The 15928-nt window shown below is 42.0% G+C and overlaps 1 protein-coding gene across 3 annotated transcripts in view; it reads left to right on the top strand.

Moving 5' to 3' along the window:
* The first annotated feature begins 13190 nt into the window (after nucleotides 1–13190).
* NECTIN3 (nectin cell adhesion molecule 3) overlaps nucleotides 13191–15928 on the top strand; it is a 61595-nt gene continuing 58857 nt past the window's right edge. The window contains exon 1 of one of the 3 annotated variants that reach the window (XM_071433457.1): nucleotides 13191–13537. In XM_071433457.1, coding sequence (XP_071289558.1) covers nucleotides 13336–13537 — 202 coding nt within the window. In that variant the 5' untranslated portion in view covers nucleotides 13191–13335. The remainder of the gene's footprint in view (nucleotides 13538–15928) is intronic. The other 2 variants (XM_071433458.1, XM_071433459.1) reach the window with 2 other exon arrangements.

Below are 15928 nucleotides of genomic sequence, written 5' to 3'. Positions count from 1 at the left end.
ACCCTGAGGATTAAGTTTAAGGCCTTCGACTGTCTTTGGGAATAGTCTGGAACCAAAAGAAGGAGAGTGACATGAACCTCTCTTTTGCAAATGTCTGAAGCTAGTCAGCAGAAGGTGCTACACTTTGCAACACATAAAATTGTCATCTTTGCCTACACCTGCAAATTCTGTGACTTATAGTTACTTTGCATGGAGGGAAATAATGTAGGAAATGTTCTATCTTGTTAATTAGTCCCATTAATTTTTACTCATATAAAATATCAGAAATATACACATTTGCACCTACATGGGTATATTAATGTCATTAGTTGTCTATTCTGAATTAATCGAATTAACTTTAGGCAGAATTAGAGCAACAAAGAGAGCAACAAAGTTCTTTTTGTTAGCAGGAGAGCTGGTTTTGAATGTTCACATTCCTGTTTGGAGGGATCTATGGGTAGTCTGGAACCCTAACACAGGGAGTATTTTGTAGAAAATAGCTGGCTGCCTGATTGAGTCAAAAAGTAGCTGCTGCTGCAGGAAATCTCTGCCATAGTTTAGCATGAAGGCATATCTGAATGGGGAAACAGAGCCTTGCATTTTAGAAGCATATATGAGAAATGAAAGTGTCACATGTGACAAAAAATGGATATTTCACCTGGGAAGGGATATATATAAAATCAAAACATGCCATGAAATTGGAATCTATGATACATTTCAAAATGAGGGGTAACCCAGCAGATTAATGTTGTTTGTACATTTTCAGCAATCCTGCAGTCACCTTGTACTTAACATTAGCCATGAAATGACAGCAGAATCAAACCCAGTAAATATTTATTTAGCCCTAAGGTATTAAGACTAATCCCTTCTGTTGTCCTCTCTGTTGTTCTTTCACACAAATGTGAAAAAGTTGGCACATGCAAGCTTTAATTCACTAGTGGTAAGCTAAGGGGATATAGAGCTATTTTAACTTACAGAGGTACTTGCATAAGCAGTTACAAAATCATTATACTGTTACTGCAATGGAGGAGAAAAGGTTTAAACTTTGTACTGTGGTGGCTCTTAACTGACTGGTGGATCAGAGGTTTTTTGTACAAAGGCCTGAACCCCATCATTTCATGAGGAGAATTTTATGCTGAGGATTTCTGTGCTGCAACCAGGAGCTGACAAATGCTTGGTGGGGTTTTACTGGATCAGCTTTACATTAGTTCAGAAAAAAAAATAAGTGAAAGAACATAGTCCAAATGCTTTTTGTCTTTTGCATCAGCACAGCTTTTTTAATAGTTAACACTTGTGCACCCTGGAATTGTGCCACATATCCTAACTCTTCTCTGCCCATTTTATGAGCCCTGCATGTTCCACTTCCATGCCAATTCTCTGAAGCTGGGGTCTGGTGTGCTCCAAACACATCTTCTAGATACTCACTTCTGAGTGCCATGAGCTTTCTGCTTGTGTAGCTATTTCATTCTGCTTCTTCAGCAGATCTCCATGAATTCAGGAAATACAGCAAGCTTACACCTCCCCCAATATCTGTCTATGCAGAATGGCCTTAAGACAGTTTTTCAATGAACTCTGTGGGCTCTAGATGAGCTTCTTATCATGGCAGGTTTTTTCTGCAAAGCTGCCTGGTCATACCCTGTACATCTTTCAAAGGACAGTTTGAATTAAGCCAGGCCTATTTGCAATCCTGACCTCATTCCTTGCTCTAACATACTTCAGCTCTGAGGAGTTTTGCTGCTCATCCATTCACACATGGTCTAGATACCTTTAGCCCATTGTGTTACCTGTGAATATTGAAAAAACAAATTTATTTCATTGTCACACTCTTATGAGGTGTTTTTTTTTTTTCATTCAAAATGTAATTGGGTCTAAACTAATAGCCATATACTGGGTTATTGATGCCTACAATTATTATTAATACAGCAGAGCAAATTATGATTCAATTTAGTTCAATAATTACAATAAAAATATAGAAAAATCTTCTACATTGAATTAGAAATAGACTTATTCTGTGTTTTTTCATTGTAATGCTGCATTTTGTTCCCAGATTATGTGCCTCTAATTATTTTGTCTTTAAAAAATATAGACCACTTGCCAATAAAAAAATGTTGTTTGAAAGAAGAAACCCAAAATGATTCATTAAAATATGTCAAAATAAGCAGTTGGTGATTTTAAAATGAAACATTTCAGATCTTTTTACACTGCTTCCGTTTTTTTTCAGCTGTAATTATTTGCCAAATTACATTCATTGATGTGAACAATTTTGGTCACTTTAAAACTGTACTTTCAGTGACTTTCACAGTAACTGAAAAAAAAATACCTCTCTGTGCTGTTATAACAATAAAGGATGTAAAAATATTCTCTGCAAAATGGAGCAGGAACAGTCATAACAGCTGAATAAGAAAGAATATTTCTGTTTCATGAAAGTAATCCAGTAGGCATTTTCCATCCTGTCTGCATTTAACAGTTGTGAGTGGTCTACAGCTGTATCTAAAAGCTTTCTAGCACCTCATGTAAAACATTTTTTCATCTCCCAGGCTGAGGTTCCTCTCTTGCCTGAGTTAGAGTCTGAATTTGAGTCTCAGATACATACCCCCGAATCAGTAATTTTGTGACTTCTTTCTTTATCAGGGCCCACACTGTCTACTGAATATGTTTAATGTAATAAACGTGATTTGGTAAATAGGGGTTTACATATTTCAGATAACTTTTAGTCTTGGAGATTCTCACTCACCAGAAATTCCAGCTTTTTTGAAAACAGTGTATACTCCCTTGTGAGAAAATCTGATTTGAATTCACCTACATTTTCTTATTATAACAGGAGATTTTGGTGTAATTTCCCAACTCACTGTAATCAAATCAGATCAGCGCTTCTGTACTGCTAAGATTAACACATAGGCTGAATTCTACATGTGCCAGAGACAGTGTTTTGGTCATACCAAGCATATAAAATAAATCATGTGCATAAGTCTTTGCAGGATCAGGTTACTTGTAAGAAAAGTTGCATCTAACACACCTATTTATATAAATACATTCATACACAGGTAGAAAGATTAAAGATAGAGAAGATATGAGAATGATGACTGGGTTGCCACTAGAATTCTGTTTTGTGTAGAACACAAGAATTGTTCCTCTGGTACCATATAACTAGAAAGCCATAAATTTCTCTCTGTCTTCTACCTCTGAGACCTTAAATTTCAAAATATGTACTTATGTATTACTGGTCAGGGACATATAAATATTTAATGGCATAGAGCTCTGCTCATAATACACCAAAATTAAGGACTATAGTATTTTTCCTTCTGGAAAGGAGTTGTGCAGTACATAATTTATCCTATTCTCCACACATACAGTGGAGGGTACAATGTCTTCTGTTTATTGACTGAACAGAGTACCAAAATCACCTTTTTGGCCAAAGTCCTAACACCCCAGTTCTCATGCAGGGTTCACATCCTTACAAATGAAGTTATTTATTAGTGCCTCACTTGAGTTATTTGCTTCCCTCATGGGTTCCTTATGGTTACAAATTACTCCTGTGGACATTCTAATTAGACACAAGATCAAAATTTTTTCAGAAAGAGAATAATCAGCCACTGGAATCCTGCCAGGGACTCCCCAACACTGGACAGTTTTAAGATTCAGCTGGGCCATCTTTTCCACACCATGCTTTTGCCAGAAAAGATTGGACCATATGATCCCTGATGTCCCTTCCAAGTCAGAGTTCTATGATTCTATGAATGTCTTTTCTGAGATTATTAATAAGAATATTATCAATCAAGTCAGTCTGACTTTGGAGAAGTTTTTTATTAATTTGCCTTTCTGAGAACTTAAGACCTTGATGAAGGTGCCTCATGGAAAATGGAAGTGATACAACCAACAAACAATGCAACAAACAAAAAATGGCTGTCAGGGCTTAGAATGAGTATTTTAGATCAGTCAGCCAAGAATCCTTGGAAATTTGATAACAATTGGCTATACATTTTGTGCTATCAAAATGTGAAACTCTTCTGTCCTGGGGAAAATGTGCTTGGTTTCTCATTGAATATCTACATGGTTTTGGGGGCTGTTGGCATTTATGCCTGAACACCACCTCTCCCCAACAAGATCTGTTAGAATCACTCTGTTACTGATATAACCACGAGTATTTATGCAGTTTATTTAAACCTCATGCTGAAAAGGCATTGCACCATCATACATCTCATGACAAACCATTCATTTCTGATATATTTAAAAAAGTCAGATTTGGGGTGACAGGGATTCAGGATGACCAGGACTATCTGCTACTTCTCTGTATTTCCCATTTTATTTACTGTGAGTTTCATTTAATTGATTGCCAACTGAGAAGAACATAACTGATTAAAAATAAAGAATAGAAATAACATAAAATAATATTTGCAGTTTAAAATGTGTAAGTTAAATATCCAGCCTACTCAAGGCAGTAGTCTGTAGTGGAACACGCAATCTTCTCTCAAAATGCAGTTCATTAACTGGATGATGCTCTTCCTGAACCACATGAAATCATTTACACAACAGAACTGCAAATATTAACAAGTTTTTTGTGATCATATTATCATAAACAGGTAAGAAATAAAGAAACTACGAGAAAAAAACTCCATGAAGTTCCATGCCCCGCAAAGTCATGAGGTAATGGCTTTTCTAAGATTTGTCATTCTAGGTGTCTCTGCCCATGGCAGGGGGATTGGAACTAGATGATCTGTAAGATTTTTTACAACACCAACCTTTCTATGATTCTATGATTCTGTGACTCCATGATTCAGTGATAAGAGGGCTAACAGCTCCCATTTCCCCAAAAGTGAATATGGCCACCATTGTGGTGTTTCACAATCTACTAACTTCAGGAGAAAAATCTGAAGAACAGGATTTGTCAGGTTGGCATGGTTTTTCATGCTCATGAAACGGTTTAGAGAGCTTAGCTGAAGTAAAAAGTGAAACAGCATAGCAGCTGGTGCAAAAAGATCCTTAAATATTTGATAGATGATGTACGTGAGAGAAAGCATTGCTCTGGCTGAGAGAGGGAGAATTGCAACAAAGACCCAAATTTATTTTTGCCGTTCTGCCCATTATACTTAGGATTACAGCAGAAAGCAAACAAAAAATGGCGTTGTTCCTTTCAAGTGCAAAGTGTGACTGCATTTCATTCTGCTCCATCCCTTCTGCAGATTAAAGCCCAAGAGTGACTACTATGTTTTCACGCCAAAATATAGATACATAAATAAATCACTAAATAAAACTGATCATCTGCTGCAGGACAGATGTTAACAAAGCACTTGTGGCACAGAAGTGAAATTGATATTAAAAACATTTCCAAACAACCCTATGACTGGCAAGCATCAAAAACCAAGAGATTCATATTTAATGTTGGTACTTTTCTCTAATTCAGATGTATTAAAAAAAGAGACACCATATGCTCAGGGGTGGGAACAGGGTGGATATACCAAAGTGACATTATATAGAAACTATAATAAAATCACTGTTGAAGAATTATTCCCATATGACATGCTGTTGAATGTGCTTGGATGTAAAGGAACTGACAAAACATAAATAATTAAATATATAATTAGGCCTTAAAACTTGCTGTTGAAGGATAGTATTGAGGATGCAACTAATTTTATGAGGCATTAGCAGGTATGAGTTTGTGGGCAGGAGAAATATGTTTTACAGCCTGTGTTTCTCAAGGTATTTACATCTACATGTCACTTAGAGTGAGTTTTCTTTTAAGTGGGTTCCTCTCATTCCTAAAGTCACACAGGAGCGTGTTCTACCAGCCAAGCCTCTATTCCTCCTGGACCATGTCTGATAAAGGATGACATTAGAGGAATGTCAGGTGTTTCAGTTACTGTACACCTCATGTAGCATATTCCTTTAAACTGATATATTTCATGTCAGTTGAAAAGTGGACTTTTGTATTTCTGTTACAGGGTAACAGAAAGGATTACTTAATCCTTTCTGAGTAGATTGCTATAAATTAGGGACAAAAACCTCAGGCCTCATGAACACTTAAATAAGGTGGTGTAGGTGTACCCTTATTGCACCCTCCAGCCCCACTAGTTAAATATTACAAATCCAAACCTCATTTTTGCAGAATCTGAAAACATTTGTGAATTTGGGACAGCTTCCAGGAACTTGCAGAATGTCTCATTCTGTGGGACTCCAACAAGGAAACAGTAAATATTTCTGAAATGAAACATTGATATTTCACATCTAAATTATGCTTTTGTTAAAAAACTGACCTAATTTGAAGGGGTCAGAAATGTGTATAAAAGCCAAAAAATTAAGCTTTTTTTTTTTTTGGCACAACTGAAATTACATTTTTCCCTGGATGACCAAATAAAAAAATCCACTATTATGTGCTCTTAGTCTACTCAGATTTTGAGCTTGTTACATAACGATTTTGATCAGGAGGTGATTTCTTCATAAAATAGTTATGTAATTGCAATTTAGGTGTAGTTATTATTAATAAAGGAACTTTTTTTTCCTTGCAGGTATAAGGCTTTTTGCTTCCTCATAAATGCAGCTTTCTCTTGTATATAGGAATAATTAAAGGGGTGCAAGATATTTACATAGATGAAGACTCCAACCTCAGCGATGCCTTTGTGTGTACCAGTGTTGCTTTTCTTGGTGTGAAAACAGCGTTTTTGAGGCTTTTGGCCTGCCTGTAACAGCGTCTATTAAAAAAGATGTGTCGAAATGAAGCACTCTTGTGCACAGAGATCTGTTTTTAAAGCTTCATAAGGTTCCTTCAGGTTTTTGGGGTTTTTTTCTGAAAGGATCAAAAAGCGTGTAGGTGCATTATGGGCTACCCTTTTCAGGCTGAAACTAGAAGGGGAAATTCAGAATTCAATTACATATGTAAAATCATAAAAGTAAAGTGTAAAAGCTGTCTAAAATTATTATGCACGCCTCTTTGCGACTCAAAGTTTTAAAATACTTGATCTGTGAGATAAAATGTGCTCCAAAATCATTCAGAGACTGAAACCTTCACTTAGTTTCAGGCCAAATCAATTTTTGTTGATACTCAAAAAAGGCAGAACAGAAAATGCAATGTACACAGGCTTCATAAAGTAGAAACCTACAGGTATAACAATGTGACCTTTTATTACTGAACCATGCTATGTTTCAATCCTGTGCTGGTTTTTGAATTCACAGAAGTTAAGTTGGTTTCAAGAATCAAACATGGATGTAAGCAGCAGGAATACAGCATGTTACTGCAGTCATCTTGTGACTTTACCTTGATGCATATTTCATACACTACATCTTCAAGCTATATCCCTAAGGCATAGGCAGGCATAACCTTTTGGTTCATGCACTTCACTCATCACACAGTGGAAAACCTGCTGCATTTAACTATCAATCCACAGAGGAAAAGATGAGGAAAAAGTTTACACCATTTTTAGTACTTAAATCCTTGCCAAGTTGTGCTCATTTCTAAGGGTAAGAATAAGCATTCTCAAGGAAAATGAAAAGACTAAGGGAGGAGCAGTTGAGAAGATGAAGAGAGTAAGTCTAAAAAGAAAAAAGAGCAAGCTCCTCCAGGGAATTCTAAACCTGCCTCTACTCTCATAATTAAGTGAAGCTAGTGTAACAGTGCAGATACTAAAAATTAATAAATGTTCGCATTAAAATGAATGTTAAAACTCTATTTTCCTTTTCCTTGAATCAGGAACCAGCTTCCTGCTGGGGCTGAGATCATGTCAGTGAATTGGCATAATGAAAATATCACTGCAAAATGTAGGTATGCACGATAAAATTGTGACCTCATTGAGATATATATTTCTTTTTTGGAAGTCATCTTTCTTCTTTTTGGCACTGTAGAAAAGAGGGCTGATTTTGGTTATCTCTAGTTGTGAGAGAGATACCTGTGAAGATATCAATAATCCTCCTACAGAGCTGGACCATCCCTCCATAATCATCCCTCCTCCACCACTGTACCACAGGGTTCGGATGAAACAGAAGGTCAGGGTCTCTCCCTGCTTCAAGGAAGTCAGCCAGACTGTCGAGGTGTGCCTGGAGGCGTGTTTGACCACTGGAGAGACCAGTGCCAAGGGCAGGGAACTGCCCTATAGGGATGTCCAACTGGCACCAAGCAGACTGGCAACATCCTCAGCTTCTGGCTAATAGTTTTAGCCAGGGAGCAGCCCCAGGGTGAGTGAATCACTTAGCATTCTCCCTCTGCTGCACCAGCTACTCCACAGCTACAGACCAGGGCATGGTCCTTTGATTTTCTTCCCCTCTTTCTACCTTATAACCACACACCTGCTTTTAAAACGTCATAGTACCATAACAAGCCTCACTCACTTATTCTCTTTTACCTGTCTTCTCTACCCATTCCCTTCACTTTTCTCCTTCTTGCCTTCCTGTGCTCCTTCTACTCATCTTAGGTATATAATGCTTGTGCCTAGAAAGGTTGTAGTTTTAGAAAAAAGTATGCAAATTGTGAATCTGTCCAAACAGATATGTATGAATCAAGTAAGTTTTGTATTTATTAGTATAAAATATCACACTTCAATAAAAATGCAAATAAATAAAGAAGAAGAAAGAAAGGCAAGAAAACAAGCATGCAGAAGGAGAGCAAGAGACTACAGTAAAGAGAAGCAGAGCAGAAAGAAAACAGGGAAGCATTGCCTTGCAAATATGCTTCTGAGAGGAGCCATCAAGTTTTCTGTTCTCTTTGTCAATGAGGTAAGTGGAGACAGATCTAACTGGAAAGTCTACCATTTCCTCACCTATTATTTTTTGTCTGCCAGAAATATATGAGGAATTTACTTAGACAGCTGTGAGTTTTAAATCTCTTGGCTGAGACAACAGGAATCACAGTTGCACTGCAGATTGGATGATACATACTCCTGATCACAGTGTGAAACACAATGCTGGAGAGTGATTATTGTCAGTAACTGCATTACTCTTTTGTGACAAAAAGCCCGAGGTCTGGAACTTTTCTGAGATACATTAAGAACTTGACCACTCTGTGAGCAAGAGAAACAATTTTCTAGTTGTATTTTGCAATGCAGAAGGAGTCAGACACTCATATTTATCCATAAAGGGCTAGTCCTTGATTGAAACAAGATTTAAGTATGTCATCTTTAATAGGATTGGCAAATAGATTTTAAAAATATCATATACCATGCAACTACATGTATATTATTCTTGGCTAAGCTTGTTCATGATTTAAATCAAAATATTATGATAGATATTTTATGAGGTGACAACAAAGACTGGTTTTCATTATACTGTACGCAAAGAGTGGGAAACATAAGAATAATCCATCTTTATAATATATTCCTAATTTTAATCATTTATGCATAACAGACATGATTATAGAGCATCCTTCCCTCAAAAATTTCTCAGTGTATCCAACAGTATTAAAAACACATTCTACTAGTGGTAAGGCAAACTGTGTGCTGTGGGGTGTTGTCTGAGCCCTTCCCAAACACATCCATGGATGATCAGAGCAAGGAGTCCACCACTGGGTCAGGAAATGCACACACATAAATATGCAGACCATGTCCTTTGGTCTTGCTGGCACTGCTGTCAGTCACGCCTGCTACACAGCCTACAGAGATGCTTTTCCATTGCTTTCTAGACACAGAATTGGACAGGCACCTTTCTCCATACAGCACAGAAAACAGCCCCTCAGGCAGCAGTTTTGCTGAGGCATACCCAGAGACAACTAGTCTGACTTCAGCTGGAGGGACAATGCAGAAGCACAACCACCTGTTAGCAAATCACAGAAACTCCGTGCAATAACAGGCTAAATACCTCACCCAGCTGGAAGCACATGAAAAAAAGAGGCAGGTTTTGTTTGGGGTTGGTTTGGTGCAGTTTTATTTTAAAGGGTCATAACGGGTGGTGGTGTGCAAGCATTGCCAGGGAGGCCCTGGTCCCATCCATTGGAATGGAGGTGAAAGTGTTGAGAAAAGCACATTGTTCTGCAACAAATCTATTTGCCCATTCTCACTGAAATGAATAGCCCTTCATTCCAGTGGGAATTTGTGCCGTCACTTCAAATGTTATGCATATAAATTAATTTCACACTGCTTCAGGACTTTGTTTTCAAACTACCAAAAGGGTTAAGAACTGAGAAGGAAACACTTGCCAAACTCCCGGGTCTAAACTAAGCATAAGAGGTTTTGTTGGTTTTTTTGTTTGTTTGTTTGTTTGTTTGTTTGTTGGGGTTTTTTTTGTTTGGTTTTTTTTTTTTTTTTTTTTTTGCTTAGGGGGAAGGGCGGGTGGGTGAACAATGGCCAGAAAGAGAGGGAAATGGGGACTGGAAATAAAGTAATAAAGTACAGTCTTTTGTATTTCTACAGCTCAAAGATGCTTTGAACAGGACTGCTGCCAACTGTGGAAAAGCATCTTTTATGGAAAAAAATATGCCTGTGACAATGGATTTACAAGAACTGAGCCAGTGTGTCCTATATGCATTTATTCCATATTATGCAAGATTAATTGTTTGGAGCATCATGCTTTCAGGAGTGTTCTAAGCATCAGGGAGCCAAATTTAGAATTGGTATCATGAAGTCAAATTTCCTTTTGTATCATAACTCCCCAGGATGCCTGATTACAACAGTGCTGAATCTGGCACTGGAAGATGTTACCTACAGACTGGGCACAGTTCTGCTTAAATATGACAAATTGCATTTGCTTCCTTAGCCTGCATGAATTGATGTACATAATTTGGTGCTAGAGCTTCAAAACATTTTATTTTAAACAGACTTAATGCTTTTTGTTGTTTTGGAATGAGAAGGAATAAAAATATAGCAGATGGCAATTTGAATATACTTGTCAAAAACAGGATTTTAAGGTTGCACTCTCAATTACACTGTGGCCTCATTATATTCCCTACCCATCCTAGGAATGCCTTAAACTTGGTGTAAATGTAATTATGAAATGTAATTTGTTTTGACTGCTAACTATAAAATGGGATTTATCTGTATAGGACTCATCTATACAGGGAAATGGAATAATTACACCCAATTAAAACATCTACCTGGGATGTTACATCAGCAAAGCCATAGCAGTATAAATTATTCTGCTACAATTATGCTCATTAGTTTTCCCAGTAAAAAGGCTCTTATCATAAATAAAAATGGGTCTCTAATGATTAATTCAGTATTATATTTATCCAGGTTTATTGGCATGGGGGAATACATTGGTTACCATGGAATCAAAAGGCAGAGTCTAACAGCAGAATAAAGGACCAGGCATCAAAAGTATCAGCAGAGTGAGAAACCATCTTTTAAACAAAAAGGTTTGCCGTATGAACATGTCTGTGAACCTTTGGACAGCATCCTGTGTACCACCTGAGCAACTCCATGTCCCTACTGCAAATTGGGACAAGTACAGTTTTGCACTAGCTGAGGATTAGACTGGCAAAATTACACTGATTTCACAAAACTTTAAGTCCTTTCAGTTATGTTGGTTTTCACAGCAAAATGTTGAGGAATGTCCAACATCCATCATAGCCAGCAATTTGCTTGTAGTAACTCTTCGCCTGAATTCTGTTTTGTTTCACAGTTACAAATAAATGAGGCCAGTTAATTGGCAAGCAGTGTGGCTGAAGACGGAATGAACATACTATTGTGAGCATCTGATAAACTTAGCCAAACATATCTTTGAGAGAAACCGCTCTTTATGTCCACTATTGAAAGAAACCAGCAAATATTTTGGGGAATATGTGGTACTTATGTGAAACCCACTTGCCACAGATGTTTCAGCAGCAAGTATGGTATTTATAGCAATTCAGTTTTTTCCCTTACGTTTTGCAAGGACAGTGCATCTGAAATGAAAAAGAACACCTAGACTGTAAAGAGGCAAGATTCTCAAGCCACTTCTTTTAAGGTTCTGCATTTTGCTGTTGAAAAATCTCAGCTAGGGATACATCCATTGACACCATACCCACAAAACGAACAGCGCCAAGATGCAGTAAAGAAACTGCATTTCTCATAAAAGTCACCTTTAATTTTGTGACCTGGTTACAGACTGCTCTAATTCTCAGACAGCCCTTAGCTGGACTCCAGGGACCTTGGGCAGAGGCACAAATTCCCTCTTCACTTCGAGCAGTCACTTTGCCCTAACAATACTCGAATCATTGGTCTCCGCCCGTGGCTGGGACACCATCGCTCCCTGCGGGACAGCTCTGCTCTCGTCGGTGGCAGCGTTTCCCAGAGCAATGCTATGTGCTGTGCCACAGCCAAGAATCCCTAAAGGCATTAGCGTGACAGAAACGCTGCCTGCTGCCCCCGGACCCCTGCCGGCCCCTCTGCGCGGGCTGCATAGGGCCGTATTTGGTATTCCTCGGTGAACTCTGCACAGAGCTCGGTCTGGTCCCAGATGGTTTCAGACCTTCGGATCCTGCCATCTCTGACGGACTTGGTACGGCCTCGGAGCCGTTCGCTCCACGCTCCCCGAGTGCCGCCCAGACGTCGGGCCAAGCCCCGTCGGGAAGAGCAGCGGCAACGGAGCCCCTGCCCGGCCCCTCGCTGCCCCGCTCTGCCAAGGGGCTCTGCCAGGGGCAGCGTAAGCGATGCGAGGACAACGCCAGGAAAGTTTATTGTTGGCAAAACCGGTGGGCACATGCTGCACGCCAGCGGCCCCAGTGCGGGGTTCCAGCCCAGCTGCCAGCCGCCTGCCGCCGAGGAGGAACCGCCCCTCCACGACCATCCGGGAGCGGCCCCGGCCGGATATCCAGGCTCTCGGGAATGCCCTCGCCCGGCATCTGGCAGAGGGCCAGTGCTGCGGCCGGTCCCCCGCCGCTCCCCGCCCAGGGCGAGCGCTACTAGCCGATCCCCAGCCCGTGGGGCAGTGGCCGCCGAGGCCACCCCGGCCCGGCGGCGGGGACGGCAGGAACCTAAGGGGCGGCGCGAGAGCTGATCGCGAGTGCAAAGTCCGGCCGGGCGGGCGCCCCCGATCGCGCTCGGGCGGTGGCGGGATGTACCAACAGGCCCCCGGGGGAGGACGCCGTTACGCCCCCTCCCACCAGCCTCCCGCGGCACTCTTGATACCAACGGGAACCGCCCCCCCCCCCCGATGCGCGGGGCACATCTGCGAGTCCCACAGTGTGGGGCGGGAAAGACGGGGGCGAGGAGACTCGCCCCGGGGCGGGTGAGGGGTGGTGAGGGTCGCTGTAGAGGCGCCTGGCACACGCGTCCCGCCTTCCCCTGCTCCCCCCTCCCTGCGGTGGGTGGTGCGGCCCGTTCTGAGAGGGCGGGAGCGCCGCGCCCCGCCCCGCTCAGTGACACAGGCTCCGTGTGGGGAGGTGCCGGCGGCGCGGTCTGCGGGACCGGGTGGGACTGACCGGGCGTCGTAGCGGCGGCGACTGCGAGCCGAGCCCGGAGAATGGCAGGGGTTGGAGCCGCTGCGGAGGCTGCTGCTGGTTTCTCTCCTTCGCCGCCTCCTCGCGCCCGCCGGGAACTTTTCCTAACGGCTGGTGGCCGTGCCTCCCCCCGGTGGTGGCAGCGGCGGCGGCTGCTGCGTTTGGCGGTGCCTCCCGGGCCGGGGCTGGGACTCCTGGGGCTGGTTTTCTCTCGTTTCTGCTGCAGTAAGTGGAACTTTTCCCCTTGGCGGACGGGCGAGGGGGCGGGTGGAGGAAGAGGAGGAGAGAAACCCGAGCCCCGGCAGCGCCGGGGGACGCGGCCGAGTTGAGGGAAACTTTGTCTGGCGCCCGGCGGCGGGGGCCGCCGGCCGCCCTGCGCGGGGGAACCGGGCAGGACGTGGCTGGGATGGTGAAGGAGGGAGGTATGCAAGGCGGGTCCGAACCGGAGCCCGCGCCGCCGAGACCTATGGACTGTTTCCTCCGGGAGCATCCGCTGCGACCGCAGTCGAGAGAGCGGGTGTCCCGGGAGGCCAAGTATCCCTGGCAGATGGGCTGAGGTGGCAGCGTCCCGGGTGGGGCAGTAGGGGAAGTTTATTCTCCTGCTGGGGCTTCCCCCGGCGGACGGCAGGTTATCCGCTGTAATTCCCGTCCTGAGCAGCGGGATTTCGCTTATTTACGAGAATTCACGGGCGCTTCCCCCCCCCCCCCCCCTTATTTCCCATCCCGTAGGAAGGACAGAAGGGTCTTGGTGTTTTATCCGGGTGTGCCTGGGGGGAGGAATAGTACGCCCTTTGCCTCAGGGGGAGTGGGCTCGTGTTGTTGTTCCCTCTCAATGAGCGTGAAACCCGTGCTGGTTTCGGTGTGGGGTCGCTCGCCGCTGCTGCTGAGGTGGGATCGTGTGCTTGCTCTACATCACCCGCATCCTGAGCAGCTGCTGCCGGGGACACTGCGGTGCGGGCCCCGCCGGGCTTGGCGTGACCGCCCGCAGGAAAATGCCATCACCTACCCCCCCCCCCCCCCCCCCCCCCGTTCATCTTCCTGTGGGGAACAAACAAGCAACGTAGCAGTTGGAAACTGAGCATGAATTTATTTATTTATTTATACTGCATGCGGTGAAGTGTTATTTTTTTTTACAGCAGTGGAAGATGAGAGGGGATAAAAGTAGACTTAGACAAGAGCAAATCGAAAACCCTCATCCTGCCGTTGTATTCCCAATGCAAGGGAATAGTTGGCAAGGATATTTTAATATAGGAGACGCTGTGTCCCTTCCCTCTTTAATGAAGGAGGAAGAAGTTAGAGGAGGTAGTCTCTGGAGGTTCATGAGATAAAAATACCCAGGAGCGAGCAAGCCATGCCGCCGTAAAACACTTGTGTAGTATCTGAGAAGTGCTTTCTCAGGGAGGGAGTTGAGGCGCTGTAGGATTGTGCTGGTGCATGTAGTAGTCTCCCCCCTCTGGCAATGATGTAGCTTTCAAAAAAGGTGATTGTTACTAAGTTTGTAAATATCTAGAAGGCATCACGTTTCAAACTTAAAGGCTTAAAGACTTAGTTTTCATATGGTTGGCAAACTTTTTGCACTAGCACTTTGCTCCCCTCCCTTTGTTCAGTGTTATTTCTGCTTTTTTGCAATTAAAAAAGTGAAGTTGCAGACTTGACATGACCTTGACAAGCTATTTTTACATCTAAATGTGAAGTTAATAGTAACGATGAAGTTAATAGCATCCGTGCCTAGTGTCATACAGCGACTCAACCATTTTAGTCTTGATAAGTGTAATTCGGATTGTCAGTCTTCTCAGATTCTTTTTTTTTTGTGTGATAACTCTTCAGAACTTCAGCCAGAAATGGCAGTGTTGTGTTAAAATAATTCTGTTCTTCGAGCACAAAGTTTTGAAGTATAATCTCTAGGTAAAAGGGAAAACTTGAAAAACTGTAACAGACTTTTGGACTTGGAGGTAAGCAGCAGGGGAAGAGGTTTTTTTGTCAATATCTTAGGTTTTAGTTTTCTTTTTACCTTTAAATTTCCCACACTTGTTTTCATTGTGTTTGTAACTGTAACATGTGACTATGAAGGAAAAATATTAATACTGTGCTCTTAAAAGTGCTCTTAAATATATTTTGAGCATGTTTACATGTTGATGGCACCCCAAACTACTTATTACTTTTGGTTGCCTTTTGTCCTGCTATTCAGCTAATTTTGATAATGGTAGCAAAAGAAAGATTTGAAAATGCTGCCATAAATGATCCCAATCCTAGTAGAATAAAGTCACTACAAAACCAAAAAAATTTTTATCCAGTCATTTTGATTGGCAGTTAGAAATTATTTATTTGAGCTATAATTCCTCAGAGAAATATTGCCAAAAACATCTCAACACTCACACCAAAAAACTGAAGGGAGAAAGAGAAAATATATCAGGAATCTGAAATAGCAGCTTTTCTCTTTTTGAGTAAATATAGACCTGCTTTAATAAATGCTGCTTCTTTTACAAAAGTAAGACTACTGGCTTCAGGTTATACATACAAGTACTTCTTCCACTTCCCTGTCAAACACTGCACGATGCCATGAAGTGCGTACTAAACTTACATGATCAAAGTAGTGTAACCTTGAACTAGGGGACA

The sequence above is a fragment of the Agelaius tricolor genome, unplaced genomic scaffold (assembly GCF_023055355.1).
Source record: "Agelaius tricolor isolate 1412-34295 unplaced genomic scaffold, bAgeTri1.0.p SCAF_9, whole genome shotgun sequence".
NCBI lineage: Eukaryota > Metazoa > Chordata > Aves > Passeriformes > Icteridae > Agelaius > Agelaius tricolor.
This window is presented reverse-complemented; position numbering and strand designations above follow the sequence as displayed.